Source organism: Copadichromis virginalis, linkage group LG12 (assembly GCF_057382275.1).
Source record: "Copadichromis virginalis isolate Kocher_CV1m ecotype Utaka linkage group LG12, C_Virginalis_male_GT1.1, whole genome shotgun sequence".
Taxonomy (NCBI): domain Eukaryota; kingdom Metazoa; phylum Chordata; class Actinopteri; order Cichliformes; family Cichlidae; genus Copadichromis; species Copadichromis virginalis.
Window position 1 is genome coordinate 37,300,122 of NC_140629.1, and position 18,692 is coordinate 37,318,813.

General features: G+C 43.1%; 1 protein-coding gene across 2 annotated transcripts in view; it reads right to left on the reverse strand.

Annotated features, from left to right (window-relative positions):
* The window catches only part of antxr2a (ANTXR cell adhesion molecule 2a), an 83,729-nt gene that overhangs the window by 35,507 nt on the left and 29,530 nt on the right, over positions 1 to 18,692 (reverse strand). For both annotated transcript variants that reach the window (XM_085476393.1, XM_085476394.1), the window contains 6 exons: positions 16,401 to 16,479; positions 15,900 to 15,995; positions 10,294 to 10,344; positions 8,206 to 8,295; positions 5,167 to 5,334; positions 4,637 to 4,717 (listed from right to left, as the gene is read on the reverse strand). In XM_085476393.1, coding sequence (XP_085332519.1) covers positions 4,637 to 4,717; positions 5,167 to 5,334; positions 8,206 to 8,295; positions 10,294 to 10,344; positions 15,900 to 15,995; positions 16,401 to 16,479 — 565 coding nt within the window. The remainder of the gene's footprint in view (positions 1 to 4,636; positions 4,718 to 5,166; positions 5,335 to 8,205; positions 8,296 to 10,293; positions 10,345 to 15,899; positions 15,996 to 16,400; positions 16,480 to 18,692) is intronic.

The following is an 18,692-nucleotide window of genomic DNA, read 5'->3' on the forward strand; positions in this document are numbered from 1 at the left end:
CAAGAACTCAAAACGCCTTTTTTCTCCGTTTTTTTCTCCTGCGTTTTGATCTGCAGGAGGATGAGGAGGGTTTAATGTATGGTGATGCACCCTGTTTGGACATTTTGTAAACAGCTGTTTTTAGAAAACAATACCTAGAATTCAGAGGTAGGCGTTGGAAAATGCAGAAAGAAATGCGTGCACGCACACCGCCGCCTCTTCAAAAAGAGCCTGAGAGAGCATCAGAATAAGGCCAGCCTCCCTCTCTCCCGCCCTCCCCTTCTCTCTCTGCCACCTTCCTCTACCTGCTGTCCCCAGTCGATCCCCGGCAAAACTTGGCGGCAGATGTTGCTGTGCTAAGTTGGCTCTGAAGTGCCTCCCCGGCTCCCTGGTCTCACCAACAACACAGTCAAACCGCATTAGATCTCTTTATTTGTGCCTGGGGCAAGTTCGGCACTGCAGCTGTGTCCACCCCCACTCTACCTTTGGTGTTGAAGGCCCTCGGGCGCTAAATGTGAGACCACAAAAAAAAGGGAAAAAAAATTGTTTCACTCTCATTTTCTGTCTCTCTTCTGCATCTGCTGACAATCCAGCGGTCTGGCTCCGGGCGGCAGCACTGAGGGAGGGAGGGAGGGGGAGACACAAAAGGAGACTGCTGGGAAAGAGAAGGGGGAGGGATGGAAGCATGGAGAGGAGCGAGGGGGTAGCACGGACACCCGGGTCCCCGTGCAGAACAGATGTCTGCGACAACCTGCTTCCTTACACCTGTACGAGTCCTTGTAACCCTGCGGAAGCAGCGTGTTGAAAAATTCATGACCCTGGAGGTTTCCTGTCCGCCTTCAAAGACCGCTACCCTCCTTTCCTCGTCCCCTCCCTCTGCCGCCGCCGCTCTCCTCTCTCTGTCACTGTCTGCTCTGCCATCTACACCTAACCTGTCACTGGACAGTTCAGACACCTCACACTTTGATGAATCTGTTCAGAATGATATCACACGTGTCTCAGCGGGGCCAGGCTGGAGAAGCACAACAACAGCAGCGCGTACGGATTCGAAATAAGCTCTCTAACAACTAATGAATGTCAAATATGAGATATTTGCCATGATAACATAGATGCATGGAAGCTCCCAAAGCATTTCCACTCCAATCAAAAGGCAACATGTGACACCAGCGCCAGTTTTATCATAGAGATTGGAAAAATACTAAAATGGAAAATGAAATGTAAAACCACAAATCGAGATAAACAATCAGGTCTAGGCTCCATTTCTTTCCTCACATGTTCCAGACATGATGTAGTCTCACTAGTGGAAATACTCTGGTTTAGGAGTATCATTAAATCATTCAGGATGTCTGACCTGTAAGGATCCCAAGTCCCAAAAACTCTGAGAATTTGTGTTGTTAACAAAAGATTCTCAAAAAACTAGCCTGGAAATTGCTACAACTTAGCAGTTGACTGTCTAGTTTCAGAGTTAGAAAGTGAATCAAATCAGCTGAACGGTTCATTGGATTTCATATTTGTGGATAGAATCAAGGATGAAAGATTGATTGAATCTTACGAAACTCACATGAAATCAATTACATGTTAGCAACACAGCTGAAATTCAACTGTGAGCCAGTAGGCGATTTAAAATAATCATCTCCAAAATGCGATTAGGTTTCAAAACACCTTCCACTGCTTCTCAGTTGAGACATCACTTCAAACACACTTCGTGGCCCTCTGTTTGATTCTCTCCCGCGTCCTGTGTGTACGATGTTGATCACAGACTTAATGTGGACGCAGTGATCGGCATGAGAATGAAGCGAGACTTCAGCAGCAGCAGCCTTCCCTCCTCCGGCCGACGTGCTTTGACATAACTTGTGTACTCACTGGTGGGCTTCACTCTGTTTCCAAACAGTTTGCTCAGAGCGACAGAGGTGACCCCTTGTGTGGGAATATCAGTCATCTTCTACACAGCTGGAGCAGCCGTGATGTTTCCACATTCAGACAGTTGGATGAATACCGGGCAGGGGAATTCCTGTCACTTCACGAAAACCCTGTACTGCAGGTAAATATGCACGTTTAGTCTCATCATGAAGCCTTTCAACAAACTCAAAGAGCATCAGCCTATTTAACAAACTTTTAACAATTTATTTTGTCACTTCACATCATACTTGAGTTGTTTACGCTCTTGTAGAGAATAACTGGTTGATGCTCAGTCGCTTAGGAAGGCAAACAGGTTTGAAACAGATCACGAGACCTCTAATTGACTTCCACCGATGTTCATTTTATGTCTTGACTAACTTGGTTAAAAGGTTGTCACTTTAAAAAGTCCAGATTACACGTTACTACAGCTCCCAGCACCTCAAGGTGTCGCAAATCCTAAAACTGAGCTCTATAATGTTCTATATTGATCCATCACTGATGTATCAACAGCAATGGTTGAACTCAATACTCTGTATCGTATCTCAGTATCTTCACTGTGACACTGAGGTACACCACACTGTACAAATGAGCAAAAATTTTAATTGGCTACTGGTCGTCATGACAATGACAAACATGAAAGGAGAGAGTGTGGTTACTGCTGAGTTGAGAGACTTGCATATATAACTACAGCTCAAAAAAATCTAATATGTATAAAACAGGTGAAAAATGTGGAAAAAATCTTCTGTTTTTAAATAGAAAGAGAAACGAAATCTATGAAGAAGAGCGTCCAAATGTTCACATTACTACAGTCAGCCTATACCACATTAGATCTGCATAAATCAGAGTTTCAAACAACCTGTTTAAACTCCCTTCCTCCTCTTTTCAAGCAGTGCTTTTCTCTGATTGGCTGCCCCTCTCAACAATAAAGTTTGATCAGCAGGTGGGTGGAGCTTCTGCGCTCACAATCAGAACTGCATGTCTGAGATGACCATATTAGGGTCATCTGGGCTTACTGACATCCTGCAGTACATAAACTGATTTTAGTCCATACTTTAACCAAGTTAACATGAGCGTCCAAAGTCGTATCAGAATGATGGATCATAAGAATATCTGCTAATGTAAAGTAAGACTGTAAGACTCTATATTAATACAAACATCTCACATCTCTTAAAAACAAAAGTTGGAATTAAAATCAGCACTGGCTCAGAAACATCAGTGTCTGCATGGCTTTAAAATACTTTCATTCAAATTTTGGCGACACACGTCGCAGTGAGATTCTGATGAATTTTAACCACTATATCTAAACATCTTCTAAAATGTGATCTGTCACATCACTACTCACTGGAACTATGAGAGTTGTTATCTATTTTTACCAGTGCATCTTCTGGCATTCTGAAATTTGCTAAACAGCACTGTGACACCCCGAGTAGCAACTGGCAGGCTCACAGCTGGCCCACTGGCTCGGGTTTTTTCCATGTTGCAAAACACGACTCCACTTGAGAGATTTGCAGCCTGACATCATTCTCTAAACTACTAAAAGCTTGGATGGTTCCTGCTCTCTAACCTCTGTGAAGAGGAAGATGCACAGAAGTTGGAGACAACAGGGAAATAATGTATGTGCACCATACAGGTGCAGATTTTTTGGCCCATTCGCCTGCACAGCTTGTGCCCGTGAAGCACCGTCCTTTGGAAAGCGATGAGAGTTTGGAAGAGTCCGCGCATTTCTCTTTCAAGATTCACGTTTGGTTTTCCCCTGGCAGTTTTAATACTAATACATTTCTGCTGTGTAATGTTAAAAAGGAGACTGACGGGGAATTTCTAAAATTACCTCACAGACTTCAGAAGAAGCAGCCCAGGAAAAGCCAAGGACGTGTTTGTGGGCCACAGTAATATAGCTGCTCCACTTGTCTGCAACTTGATTCTAATCTCACCATTAATTCTGACATTTGGCATACAGCACAGCGAGCACAGCAGATTGTATTGTGTTTGGATTGTAGTCAGCAATTAAAATAAATAAAAATATATAAAAACATCTGGTTAACTGACTTAGCAGCAGGTTTCACTGTGCCGATTTGTGGAGTCGATTTGCTTCCTCTTCTTTTACACTGGTTGAAAAACACACACCAAAAAACCCAGAGCATAACCATATTAGGTCATCCCTGTCACGCTTCCTTCTGTGAGTATCTGCAGCTGCAGCTCACATTGGCTCCCTTAGGTAACAACAACACAAGGCACAACTTGTGCCAGCAGCTTCCTCTGCCGAGAGGAGCTGCGATACAATACAACAATAAAACAATGAGCTCTTAAGTGTAACTGCGGTGACTTTAAAGATTTGGAGGGATAAAAGTATTCCTATTAAGGCATAGAGGGGATTAGGGACTTCATGGAATGGTTACAGGAACATTTACCACTTAAAAAAAGAAAAAGAAGAACATCCACGCTGCTGACTAATGCAGGATATTTTCTATTTTTGCTCCTGTGTACTATAAACTGCACTGATGACCACTGATGAGACTTTGACTCACTGCCTCAAGCTGTTGGTTTGTGCAACTAAAAAGCAGCACTGCACAATCTTTGCACACGTGTACACTTCACTCTCGGTATGACTTCCTCCTGCATAATTCACCAATCGCAAATGAGTTTGTATTTTTGGCTAATATGCAAATATTTTGTTTCCATTAGAGCAAATTACCGGTGCTGAGAAGCTTCGAGTTTGTTTTAGGTTTGAGAAGAACATCAGGGATGAATTTTGACTTACCTGGTCTTCTGATGTGGGTCGCATGAGGGACACTCGGTCGTACTGCCGCCGCATCAAAGCCCACAAAGCATCGAGACGACCCTGATGAAGCACAGAAACGGAACTGTGTCGGTTGTCTTTATTTACGTAATCTTGTGTAGATTTTCAAAACCAGTGTTTCTACAGACTGATCTTTAAGGTAACGCACAAAGCATTAGACATCCATGGATGCCGTTTTCCACCGTAGATGCCAGTCGTGGCCTCTTAAATGAATATTCGACCATTCTCTATTTCAAGAGTTTCACTTCATGGTAATAAAAAAAGTCTTAACAGTTCACAGGGAATCTAATTTGAAGCGTTTCTTTTCAACTACCCAAAGACAGCTTTAACTTTTAACCACAATTTAGAGATTTTCACATGAGTGTAATTTGCTGGATGAACCTTGGAGAACTAGTAAATGGGCCTTTAAGCTGAGACTTTTCCTATCAGTATCATTTAGAAGTACCCAAAGTAGGAAAAGAAAAATCCTAAAGTCAGTCAGTAACTCTCACCTTGATAGGAGTGTACCATTTGTTCTCGGGTGGATGGTTGGGAGCGGGCTTTGGAGTGGGCCGTTTGATCATTGGCTCCTCTACATCCTGTGGTATGGACACTTTGGCATTCTTTGCTTTCTCCAGCCGGGCCCCCTCCTCAGTAGAGCCTTTTTCCCCCCAGCGCACCTTGAACAAGAAAATAGAAACGTTAAATGAGGGCAATTAAGCAGTTAAACACCTGATTGGTCCATCAGTCTGAGAAAAACTACAGGAAATAAGATTAGAGATGCTGTGAGGACTGTCTGTGATCACTACAGCAGTGTGTCAGCGTGATGAGCCTGGCCAAACACCTCTATCTGTGACCAACTTTAGCTTCAGGACCACAGCTTCAGTAAAAGATCTGTACGTGTTGGAAAAATCACTCGGATTCTTTTATCAATAAGGACGTTTACATTTGGTATAGAGATGGACCGATCCGATATTACGTATCGGTATCGGTCCGATACTGACCTAAATTACTGGATCGGATATCGGAGAAAAATAAAAAAATGTAATCCGATCCATTAAATATCACGAAAGCACCTCACAAAACTTGCAACACGCCGTAACTCGCCTCAGAACGTCGGAGCAGTATGCATCACGTGATAGAGCAGCTGTGGCATGCGGGACCTGTCGGTGGTCTGGATAGCATGTGGAGCTTCGCTAGCAACCTGGCATTTCATCTCCGACAAAGTTATCCCCGAGAGAAGTAAAGCAAGTGTGTAAGTCCATCTCTGAATGTTTGTAAAGCATTCCCAGTTAAGCTTAACTAGCGACTGCCTCTCGCTCTCTGGCTGCTACTTCAATCTGAAACTGCTAATGATCAGCTGATCGGCTTTTCTGTTGTGAGTCCGTCTCTCTTGTTTGTTTTTGGTCCACTTTGCGCCAGAAAGAGCAAACCAGCGGCTGAACAACAGCAGCACGTTTAAGCTTGATAAGCTGTTGTTAGAATTTATTTAATATTACTTTCTACACCAGGATCTTTTTCTACGTAGCTGACGGCTGGTAACTGTGCAGGGGCGGATCTAGCAAAGTTTAGCCAGGGGGGCCGATAGGGCATTAACTGGGAAAAGGGGGCACAAAGACATACTTTTCTTTCTTATTCTCATTTAAAATGTCGAGCTTTTAATAAATAATTATCTGACACCCAAAGTTTTAATTTGATGTAAAATGAATAGAAGTCAATTACTGTATATAGTGACTATTAAGTCTAATATATATACCCTAGTAAGCTATAGTACATTTTCCTTTGGGAAGGTACCATCTGTGCAGTCTGCAATTTTGTTGAAGAAAGATGTTGAATCTATTTAATATTTCTTGAAAAATAATTGATTTCTGTGCATTTTTTTTCACACTGCATCAAATTAAGGTTGATTACGTTGATTAAGCATCATGAGGTGGAGCGTGAGGGGTGGTTCCCTATTTTTTATTTATTTATTTTTGTTGTTGCTGGGAGTTGGAACCCTATTAGTTAGGTTGCTTAATATTTACGCTAAGTACTCTTTAAAATACCAGAATAGGGAGGATGGTGTAGGTCTAAGTTTATTAGATTGATCAGTATTGCTGAACTATGAAATATTTTTTTTGTATACAGGTATAACAGAATAGCTTTAGTGTAGTTGTTGTTTTAAACTTGAGTATGAACTTGCAGACTTGCAAAATGCAGCAAGATATTTTAAAAAACAGTTTTGTTGATTAAAAAACACTATATCGGATTCATATCGGTATCGGCAGATATCCAAATTTATGATATCGGTATCGGTATCGGACATAAAAAAGTGGTATCGTGCCATCTCTAATTTGGTATAATGTGTTATTGTGTGTGTGTGTGTGTGTGTGTGTGTTAGTGTGTGTGTGTGTGTGTGTGTGTGTGTGTGTGTGTGTGTGTGTGTTGGGGGGGTGTCAGCGTGTGAAAGCAAGCCTGTGTGTTAAGTAAAGCTGTCCTGCTTTTTAATTGAATTCATCACATCTGTTACAAGGAGGAGATAAAAAAAGGAAAAAAAACCCACCGTCACATGAATGGGGTGAGGTGATTAATTAGCAACACAGTTTTCAAGCTGTAGGTTAAGCCGTGACAATATAGAACAGCTTTTCAGAATCATCTCTGGGATACATCGCCGGCCTGCCGCATCATCAGGAAAAGAGAAAGGCTGCCATGAATAAAAGATACGTTGTCACCTCAATAATCGTTTGAAATGCTGGCAGCGGCAAAGCGGCGGAGGTGGTTTTCTCAGCATGACGTCTTAAATGTGGATGCGGAGGAGAGGACGGGTTGGTCTTTACAAGCAACTCGTTATCTATCAGTGGGGTGACGGCGGGGAGGGAGTGGGGGCTTCAGATGTGGAGACGCGCCTGTCGATGGGAATCAACACGCTAGTGGAAGAACAGAGAAAGGTAACAGCCAGGATTGGATCTCAGCAACACTCTGGGGGGGAAAAGTCAAGAGGTAGGAGCTCCCCGAGGATGCTGGGAAATCCCTGCCATGCCACCAACTTCCTCGGGGCTAAGTAGGAAGGAGGGGGAGGGGCAGCTCGCTTTTAAACCTGAATTCCCTTCGGAGGAGGCGGATAACAAAGCGAGCTGCCAAGGTCTGGAAGTTGAGACGGGGGAAGCAGAGAGGAGAGGTGGGTATGTCAAGTTGACAGCAGCACTCAATCTTTCATCCCGGCTGCGACTTGATCCAATCAGCCCTCGACGGCCAAGGACGAGATGGCAGGGCCTGTCATGTCGGAGGCATCAGTGGGCTGACGAGGACAGCGGCCCGGCCGGTCAGTCAGCCAGTCAGTTGCTCGGTCGGTGGGTTTCTCCTCCTGATTCCTGCGTAACTCAACAAAGTTCCCGCCTCGCAGAAAAGACTGAACATGATGATGCAAGTTTACGGGACCACACATATGTGTCATTTCCTGCTGTCTGCATTTTGACCTTTGGAATATTTCAGCTGTTTTTGCTTGTTTCGTTCAGCTTTTCACTAAGAAAGAACGGAAGCAGCATGTTGGCCAATAGTTTTGAGTTTCTGACCTCCATCCGACTGATCCCTCCGACTCCTCTTCCTCCGTAGTACGAGGCATCCACAGTTGGCCACTTCTTCTTGGGCAGCGGCTCAGGCTCCTAAGAAATAAACACAGAAAACAAAACCAGAAAACACATAGTTGTGTGTCAAATAAGAGTGTGTGCAAATTTTCTTTCCATATTTATATGTATGACATTAATCAGAGTCACTGTAATGACAAAGGGGAGGAAGTGCAATGATGTGTTTGCTATTGTTCTATTTTCTTTCGTCCATATTTGTCCCTGCACACCAAAACAACGTTTCCTTTCATCGGGATGATGTCACTTTGTCAGGAAGGAAGGGAAACGTAGGCCTTACTCCTGGCTCAGCGCGTGTTCAAGTGCAGAGGGGAAACCGTTCGTATCGCTCCGCTGACGTTTACAGTTCCATCTGCCGCAAACTGAAAATGCTGCAGTGGGATGGGATCAACTACCACACAGGGTAAAGCTTTCAGAAGCATTTACACTGTAATCCTGTGCCCTGCAGAAAAGAACTAAACAAAACTGTAGCATCATGCTAACGTGTTTGGCAAAAATTCAGCCAATGATAAGCCAGATATTTAAATGTCTACTTTACGCTACAATGTTTCTGGAACTAAACTAAACTCAGGCGGGTTTTCTGCTATAAATTTGTTCGTATTTAACAAAATAAATGCGCAGACATTCGTTTTTGACTCTCTGAACTAACACAGCCCTCAACGTGTCTGTGCTCTCTGCTCATATTAAGTCGTTTTTTGCTTTTTAAAAAACTTATTTCAACATTGCACTCAACAACAAACACATCCTCCCTAACAAAGTAGGGGTGACGTGGGCTGCGAGTTTGAGACCCCCGTTCTGGGGGGAAAAGTCAAGAGGTAGTAGCTCCCTGAGGATGCTGGGAAATTTAGTGTAAAGCTTTACAAGCAGTACGGTATTTTACTTTGCTTTTAAAAACCTGCAAATGATTTTCACCAAGGAGGTTGAGTAACTCCATCGGCAACTCTCTGATTGTCTAAACCAGGGGTGGGGAACTCCAGGCCTCGAGGGCCGGTGTCCTGCAGGTTTTAGATGTGTCCTTGATCCAACACAGCTGATTTAAGTGGTTAAATGACCTCCTCAACAAGTCCTGAAGTTCTCCAGAGGCCTGGTAATGAACTAATCATGTGATTCAGGTGTGTTGACCCAGGGTGAGATCTAAAACCTGCAGGACACCGGCCCTCGAGGCCTGGAGTTCCCACCCCTGCTCTAAATGTTATAGACAAGTTAAAATGGTGAGGTTTGGTCCAGCTTAGGGGTGATTAAGTATCACAAAATGACCCGGATCCACTTATCCGTCTGGATACAGAGATTCAGTTCAGGAATGGTGTGAAAATTTAGATTTTACACAGTGAAATCTAAAATATTAGACCTCAGCTACATACTTTGATATTGACTGTTTCCCTCTGGAATTTAATTAACTAAAATAATCAGTTAAACATTAAAATCTTTTTCTGTTAATGAATCTCGTATTGCAGAAGACGCTTTTTGATTCAGTCTTTTACGATAATCGTTAGTCAGTGAAGACGAAAGGTGTATCACAAGCACCAACTTTTCTAAAGTCATTTTTTGAAGGAACTGCTCGACACGTTGGGAAATATGCAAACTGACTTCATTTCATCATGAGAAGAAACAAGCTCCATCACTCTCATGTCTGTGTGCAGAGCTGGAGCTGGGATTACTCTAGTTTAGCAGAAAGACTGAAATCACGGGGCAAACAGCGAGCACGCCTCTGTCCAAAGTTCAAAAATCCATCTACCAGCTCACTAATTAAAATGTGATCTTGTTTATATGATCTGTACACAAACAAATGTAAAAGGGACACGTTATGGTTTTAGTTTTAGTCTGAATTGGCTCGAGTTAGATGCCCAATGCAGCGATAACGGCCCTGTGAAATTCTCAGAGAGACGCTCAAAACGTGCAAAGTTTCCCTGAAATTTCAGTGCTGCACCATTCTGAGCTCTGGAACCTCCTCTGACTCCCATTTTCTTCTTTTGCACCGCACAGATTTTCAAACCTGAAAATAAAACAATTGTGACTCACGGGCGGTGGAGGACGAGATGGTGGAGGCGGCGGCGGCGGGTCCTTGATGACCTGGATAAACAGAAGAAGCAAAAGAGCGTCAGCACAGCCCGTCAGGAGACGCATTGGGACACGCACAAACACATGCGCTCAAACCTCATCAAGACGAGCGCAGACAAGGCTGACAGAGGTGATTCGTGACAGGTGACTGAGCCAAACAGAAACATCCCTGAGCTCATCTCACGGTGGAGACGCCGTCGCTGCCAGCCTGTTTTGCAGCAGCGACTGCTGCCCCATCGCGTCACTGACTGCTGATTACAAGGATTCTGCTTGTAAACCAACATCAGGGGCCCCCCGTGCAAAATAAAGAAAAGCTGAAAATCAACTTGTTGACAGGGGAGTCTTTGGGGCGAGCGCCGCTGCCCGTTTAGCTCTTAATTAATTGGATGGGGTTCAGTGCTTCCAAGCAATCCCCCCAATCATAAAGTCCTAAGGAGTTAATTAGCTCCAATGAGATACAGAGGAGGAGGCTTGGGCTCAGCTCCAAGCCCCGTCTGAAGGGAAGATGAGTGGCGGCAAACACACACAGAAAATACAAGAAAACACACACACGCGCACCCTCACCCACATATAACCAGGACACGACTCTCCCAGAGTGACCGGCCAGCGGCATTGTTTGTGACAACACTGGATGAGAGGGCACCTGAGGAGCAGGTTGTCCACAATGTGATTCCACTCAAGGACAAGATGCCTCGGCCGGGTTTTTCAGATGTGCACGGCAAAGCAAAGAGAGGCCTGACAGTGACATTTGTCAGGTGTCAGTCAGACGCTTCACATACTGATGTCCGACTCTTTACTGAAGACGCTTCTGCCACTCACTCACCAAAAACCCATCTGTGAGCGGGCTGGCGCTGGAAAGACCGAGGCGCTTTATTCTTCGGTGTTGTCAGTTGCTGTAGGTCACAGCCGTCACGTGAAAACACAGGCCTGCACACTTGCAGTTTATTTATGTTCTTTTTGCATCTTTAATGCTTTTTAATGGTTTTTAACAAGTTTTCTTTTATTTTGTGTATTTTTCACAAGGAAACTAAGAGAAAGTCACCATGCAAGTCAAGTTTTACATAGTGAAAAATCGATAAACTCAAAGAAGTCCAGTCGCTTCTCTTTCCAAGCTCCTCAGATTAGCACCATTGGATGACTCGTCCAGCAGCTGATCCAGCAGGTAAAAATACCAATACAGTCCAATATTTTGTACTGTTTCCACTTGCGATAGGGTTATGGATGAACTGGCACTAAATATTTTCACTACAACACGTTGATGCTTTTAAGATTGACCCCAGCCAGTTTTTTTAAATGAACAAAGTCTCTGTTTCACGACTAAACGGTGTAATTTAAACAGACGGCAGCTCACAGTGAAGATTTTAATTAACTAAATCATGCAGTATTGCAGAATGGCTGTGTGGAGATACTGTGCGATATCTTAAAGTACAGTGAGGTCACAATCTCTTCTGAATAATGTCTCCATTATTACTCAATTAATCGATTAACATGCCGGTGACAAAAACTTTTATTTATTTAACTATAGAGCAAATCATTTATAGTGAAGGCAGGGAGATGTATCTTCTTACAAATTCAGTTCAACTTTCCTTTTTTCTGTTACTGTTTGTTAAAAGTCTTCAGGTTTTGGATCAAAGTCATCAAACTGAGCTCAGGAAGTGTTATTGGAATTTTGTGGGACATTTATTCAAACCTAAATCCTGATACAAAGGAAAAAGCTTCTGTTCACCTCCTCGCCCACTCCCCGCTCCCCACACAGGGGTGGACACAGTAGGTGCCCTATAAATGCAGTGCTTATAATTGCACTAAGGACATATCTCAACCTGAGGTGCGCTGCAAAGTGGAAAGCTGACCTTTGTTCATTAGTCATCAAGGACAGATACCACAGTGTCAGAGCTGGTTATGCATTTGCTAAAGTGGTTTCGGAGGGAAAAGGAGCGATGTAATTACGGCATATCATAGATCCTAACAGCTGTTTCATTCACTCTTAAGCCCAGGGACGCTATCACACTCTCTGCTTACTGTTGTCATTAGAATAATGAAAAATAATCAATTAGGGTTAATTAATTCCTTTGTAACACACAACCGGCTGTAAGCAAATCTAGTAAAGGGCTACTGGTGGCCTCGCCATACGCTGATTAACATCATTTCAGCCACACCTTACGTTCACAGGATTATCTCTTTTATTAAGTAATTATGCAGCAGATTTCCTGCACATGTTGTGAGACAAATAAAGCGTCACACAAACGCTCTGCTGCTCTTTCCCAGCTACCTGATGGACAGATGTGAAGAGGAGCAGCGCGGTGGCATAATTAAAAACTAAACCACAGGATATTTCGCCATCTGACACAAGCCCCAGCGGCCCACCGCCGCAGCCACGACACCGGGGGGAATTGGACCAATCAGAGGCACTCGGGGTATTGTCCCCATATGGCCGTCTCCGTAAACGTCCAACTGGACTTTATAATCTGTTCGTTCCCAACCTTAAGCTCGAACCGTGTCGTGTCAAGCTGTTTTGGGAGGCTTATAACGACGGATCAGTGGCAGATAGCATATTCGAAAGTTTAAAATTGCTTTAGGTCTTCATCTGCGGAGAAACTGTTTGTACGAGAACAAAACAAATAAAAAAATCAACTGAAAGAGAACAAAGACGACAAAAGTTCTGCAAGAACAAGAAATAATTAGAGATTAATAACATATTAAGGACCAAATGAGTCGCAAATGTGTCCAAAAGTGCATCCAATTTAGCAGCGAATAGTTTGTAATTTGGATAAACTGGCAATGTAATTTAAAACGGCATCTCCAATCCTGAATCCTTTGATTTGAACTAAAGGCGATGCCATTCGAGTTTAATTTCCAAACAAATCATAAACAAAGAAATTACCACTCCACAGCTTGTATGACCTCTCTCCTGGCATCGGTCCACGCGGGAGAGAGAAGGGGAGAGAGGGATTGTGGGAAAGAGGTTGGGCATGTGTCTCTGTGTATGTGTATGTGTGTGTCGAGCGTGTGTGCGCGGCCTCATCCCGACTGCTGAAACCTGGCAGACTGGGGGTTTAAATATTAACAAGGCACACATGGCCCTCCTCTTCTGCCGCGTCCCTCGATGGAAGGCAACAGCAGCTCTCTCCACCAAGACAAACACGTCCACCGCCAGACATGCTGCAGGGGGTTTACATTTTAATGCCTTTGTTGGTTTTCCAAAATATGCTTCCATCTCATCCTGGATGGGATCCCTTCAGGTCCACAAAGCCAGGTGACGTCTATCATTTAAGGGCCGGTGCGGGTGAGCGGGAACAGAGGTCCGCCGCGAGGGTCGGCGGAGTAGAGGGTAAATTTGCCTTTATCAGATCTCAATAGAAAAAGGCAGAGACAGAAAAAAGAGGCTGCGCACACCATCTGTAGCCCCTCTCTCATAGCCTCAAACGATAATCTGTTGTGGATTTTTGTAAACGGTTAAGCGGGGGAGACTTTATTTCCAAAGGGGGTGAGGCCAGAGCGAGGTTTTTAAAACAGTACTCTTTTTTTTAACCAACTAAACCAAAGTTTCAACTCTGGACAAAAAAAGCAAAAATATTTTCTAGTCATAAGTTATGACTTTAAGAGCAGATTTCAGATGAATTAATTAAACGCAGCCTCAAGTTCCACTTTAAAACACCCCGTACACATGGGACTGGAAATGTGGTGACTTGTGGAATTAATGAAGAACCTCCCAACCTCCACAGAGAGAGAATAAAAAGCACCACCAAGAAACACAAAACTAAAAAAAACTAAAAAACCTTATCCCTAAGCAGAAACATTTAAGTCATAACCGGCTGTTTCCACTTTTCACACTTTTAGGACCAAAACGAAGGAACAAAAGAACATTTTTGATCATTTTACAGCAGATGTGTGTCTCTGTTTCAACATCCTTTACTCAATTTATGAGGATGAAGCTGAAAAATAATCTGTCCTGTCAAGTACGTGGAGAAAGATTTTTGTCCGTTTCATATGCGGTATATGTGTGCATTATACACTGAGCCACCTTTGTAATTATATCTATTGAACTGCCTGTTAATACAAGTGTTATATCAGCCAATCACATGGCAGCAACTCCAGGAATTAAGGGAGGTAGACATTGACTGTTGTTGGTGGCAGACAGGCACTGCTGGGAGTTTCCCACATAACCGTCTCTGGGGTTCACAGATAATGGTCCAAAAATAAGAAAATATCCTTTGAGTAGCAGATCTGTTGATGTTGAGTCATAGGAAGGCAACAGAAAGTCAAATAACCCCTCGTTCCAGCCAAGGTTCAGAAGAAGCCGCCTCGTAACGCACGACATGTCAAACCTGCATCGATCGATCCTGCCTGTATCTGCAGTTTGGAGCGGCGGCCTTTTAGTGTCAGCTGAGCTCAGTTTAAAGGTTGCACTGTTGCTGAGCATCTCCGTCTCTTTGTGACGACAGCGTGCTCGTCTCCTCATGGCTGCTTCACAGCACGCCGCGAAGCTCAAATCATCTCCAGCCCATAACAATGAGTTCACTGTCCTCCAAAGGCCTCCACAGTCACCACATCCAGTCGAGCATTTTCACTTTTGTGTTAGTCGGGTGAGGAACAAACAAAAATCAGCAAAAATATTCACTCTTATTTTTTAGTGAAGTACACGCACAGGCCTCTGGTCTTTAGTGGGCGGGTTTTAAACAGCAAAGGGAGAGCGACAGTAGAGGGACGTTTTATTTAATCCAACTTCTGCCTAATGCAGGTTTAAATAAACAATATTAGCAGCACTGAGGAAGAATAAGAAATATTCATAATAGTGTATCTAGAACATGATTGAATAGATGTGTAAAAGTGTTTTAAGCTGAAGCAGGACATGATGGATTCTAATGCGATAAAACCGCTAAAAGTCTGTGTGATTATTCTGAATCCCTTCAGTCCCCAGGTAGGCCCGACATTAGTCCTAAACAAACAGAGACTCTGGTAACTTTCATGCAATCTGTCACTCACATCTTTCTGCTGCTGGTCTATGTTATTGTTTTTAACAGTCTGTTTGTGTAAAGCGACTTCTCCACATATAGCATGTGCAGCAATCGGCCGCTGGTCTGCAGTGCTCTGCGGTGTTGCTAAACCAGTGTGACTTATCGCGGTAAGCGGGAGGTGACGAGCTTGAACAGATGTTCGGCACCACTTCCCTTCGGCAAGGCTTGGTGAATAACACCGAGCCTGCCCGTCACCTCTTTGTGCTTTTTAACTGGTGATTAAACTCCATCTTTCACCCAAATTAAGTCAGACTTTACAAGACATGCTTTTTCAAGTGACCTCATCTTTTTCAGCAAGGCGGTGCTGTATGTGCCGCAACAGGATGTTTACAGCTGTCAGAGCAATACGAGGGAAAAAAGTGGGTGATAGGGTTTATCCTCATCAGATTTACAGGACGAGGCAGAACAAAGAGCAGCAACACTTTAGCGTGTTTTTCTCCCCACAGTCGAGAACCCGCTCTCATCTCCGCTCAAAGCCAGATTTAATTCATTTATCAGTTTTGGTTGACCAAACATGACTGTGCTGGTTATAGGCGGTGTAGCAGCACTCACCACTTTGCAACACAGAGGCCACAACCACCACATGAGGGCCAGGGCCACGAGGAGGAGCAGCACCAGGAAGACTATCGCCACCACAAAGCCGTCCGACTGAAGGAGAAAAGGAAAAGGCAAAACAGTCACACAGCTGGAAACAACTGGATGCGTCAAAGCTAGAGGAGAAATATTAAAAGTTTGTTAGAAGGAATACGAAATAGAAACAAAGGGGAACACGCGGTCGATAACAGCTAAATCGGAGCAAGCGTATCGTCTTACAAAAGAGCAGATGTTTCACAAAGTGTCTATAAAACTATGACATTGCTTCATCATATGAGAAACACTGAAAAAAAGGAAGTTCTGCTCAAACATAACAGGAAAACTTGTAACCTTATAGTCAGGCCATGTTTTATGCATCACTTCCTCAGTTATAAAATCAGGAAACGCAGCTTCATGTTATTAAAGGGACTTTAAGTTTAATCTGGAATGTGAAATATCAGAGCTCAGCATTAAACTCACACATGTGGTAGCAGAGATGGTGTGGGCACTCGAGATGAAGGACTTGCCGTTGTTAAGGCTGATGAGAACATCCATTTTCCTGTAAAGGAAAGAGTTTAATTAGTATCAGAGGAAATTAAAGGAAACAACATTAAAACCTCGTCTCACTTTATCCTGCCAGTTCTCCCACGTTTGTCAGAGAAGAAAAACACGTTTGCATTTCCAGGGAAGTTCACTGTGTTGGAATTTTCGTCATACGTTTTCTGTTTTTGCAAACTTTGTGATTAAAGATACTTCAACTGTAAACATCGGGTCTCAGCTGATATCTTTTTAATCTCCAAGAAGGACAAGCATCGCGCTGCAGCTTGTGTTTTTTTTGCAACATCGTGCCCTCAGTCCTGTCTTACAGGGGCTAAATGTCACCTCAGCAATTTTCCTAAAAGACTTTTTTTTGACCTCCAACCAGCGCAAAAATAAATAAATAAATAAAAAAAATCACCTGTGTCCATAAAATCAGGATTTAATAATAAAATGAAATTTTGAATATTGTAAATTTTTATTATAATGTAATTCAATTCATTAAATATACATGACTTTTTATTTTCCAGGCCCCTTTGAAGTACTGCAAAGTACCTTTAAATATACTAGGACACATGTTTCACAGACACTCTATTCAACCTCCCAACCCCATTCATAACATAAGCTGGCCTTTAACATCCTAAAGCAATGATGTCAAACTCATTTTAGTCCAGTTGGTCCCACTTTGAGGAAGCCATAACACTACAGCATCACAGCTTATATGAAACACACACGCCTCTAAATTTCTCATTTTTAAATAAGTATAAAGAAGTCTGCTCAGAGCTGCCGCCCTGCTGGCTGAAGGCTACTGCAGGAGCCCAACTTTGAGTCTGCTCTCCAGATCTTTTTCTGCACGTCACCCCACTCTTTCCCTGGTTTCCTGTCCTCTCTCTCCTCTTCCCTCTCTAATAAAGCCTAAATGCCAAAAATAATTCTAGAAGCTTTTTCTATTTAATTTTCAAATGTAACAAACCATCCCTGTACAAACAGCCTGAGTTCTCTTCAGAAAAACACAGAATGTATCTCAGTTGTTGTACAGCCAGTAAAGCTGGAGTAGTTACAATTTAACTGAAGGATGTGAAAAGACATAAAATCATCACATGTAAAGCTTTTGTATCTAATATGAATCAGAGATCCTGCTCAGATTTGCACACATTTTTACTCATGTGTAGTCATACTGGTCATGCATTACTACACCGTAAACAGCAACGTGGTTTGTTTTTAACAAAAACGTGTAATTAATGACTTCACTGTAATTTTATCACACGGCGAAGCCATCCGGTGCGCCAAACGGGATCATCAAATCTCGCCCCCGAGCCTCATGTTTGACACCGCCGTCTTAGAGGTAGCAGCACTGTTTGGGAAGCTTTAATTGCTTTTTAAGTAACGAGTTGTTGCCAAGCAACATTATTATTTTTACCTGTCTCTCTTCTACCGTGCTACGTGTGTGTGTGTTTAATCAGTCTAACAATATGTATTGAGTGTTATTGAAAACAATGTTGTTCTCCCTGATAATACTTTGCTCTGCATCAAGACTTTAAAAATAGAAGAGCTCTATAATTCTATCGTTGCTCTCGCAAATCCTGTTCTCACAAACGCTAATAAGTCCTGGAGTCATGTTAGCACAATGCTCAATAAAGACAACAATCAGAATTAAATAAATGTCCTCAGTGGGAGGAAATCCTGTCATTATCACATAATCATCGTGTGTGGGTGAAGTAACTTGACTGGCAGTAACAAGGCTCCTGAACTCCGAAGACTTATTTAGAGAGAAAAATGCAAAGCCAAAATGGGCGCAATTAAAACCCTAATGATGAACGGCACCGCAATTTCCATATGTCTATTATGCCCAATCCAATTACCGCAGGTTTAATGAGAATTCAGGATATGGAACGAATGAAACGCCTGAAATATTCCCTCCGACACAAAAAGAAAAGAGGCGAGAGAAAGAAGTACGCAGAGCGGTATTGTGTGCGAGGGGCCAGCTGTGAGTGCACGGGAGTGTACAGAGGAGGCCTGCATTAAAAATGGTGCAGTGGAATAATAACAAGAGTGCTCTCTTTGCTGTGGATTTTGCCTCAGGCAGTGCCTTGGGCCACCAATTCTCCTGTGGTTCTGAACAGATGAGCGACCAGACCATGTGTCCTTTACTGCGCCGTCTAAATATTCGAAACTGACTTTTTTGCACCTCACCTTATTTACTGCGCTAAATATTTAAAATACAGTGCAGCGACC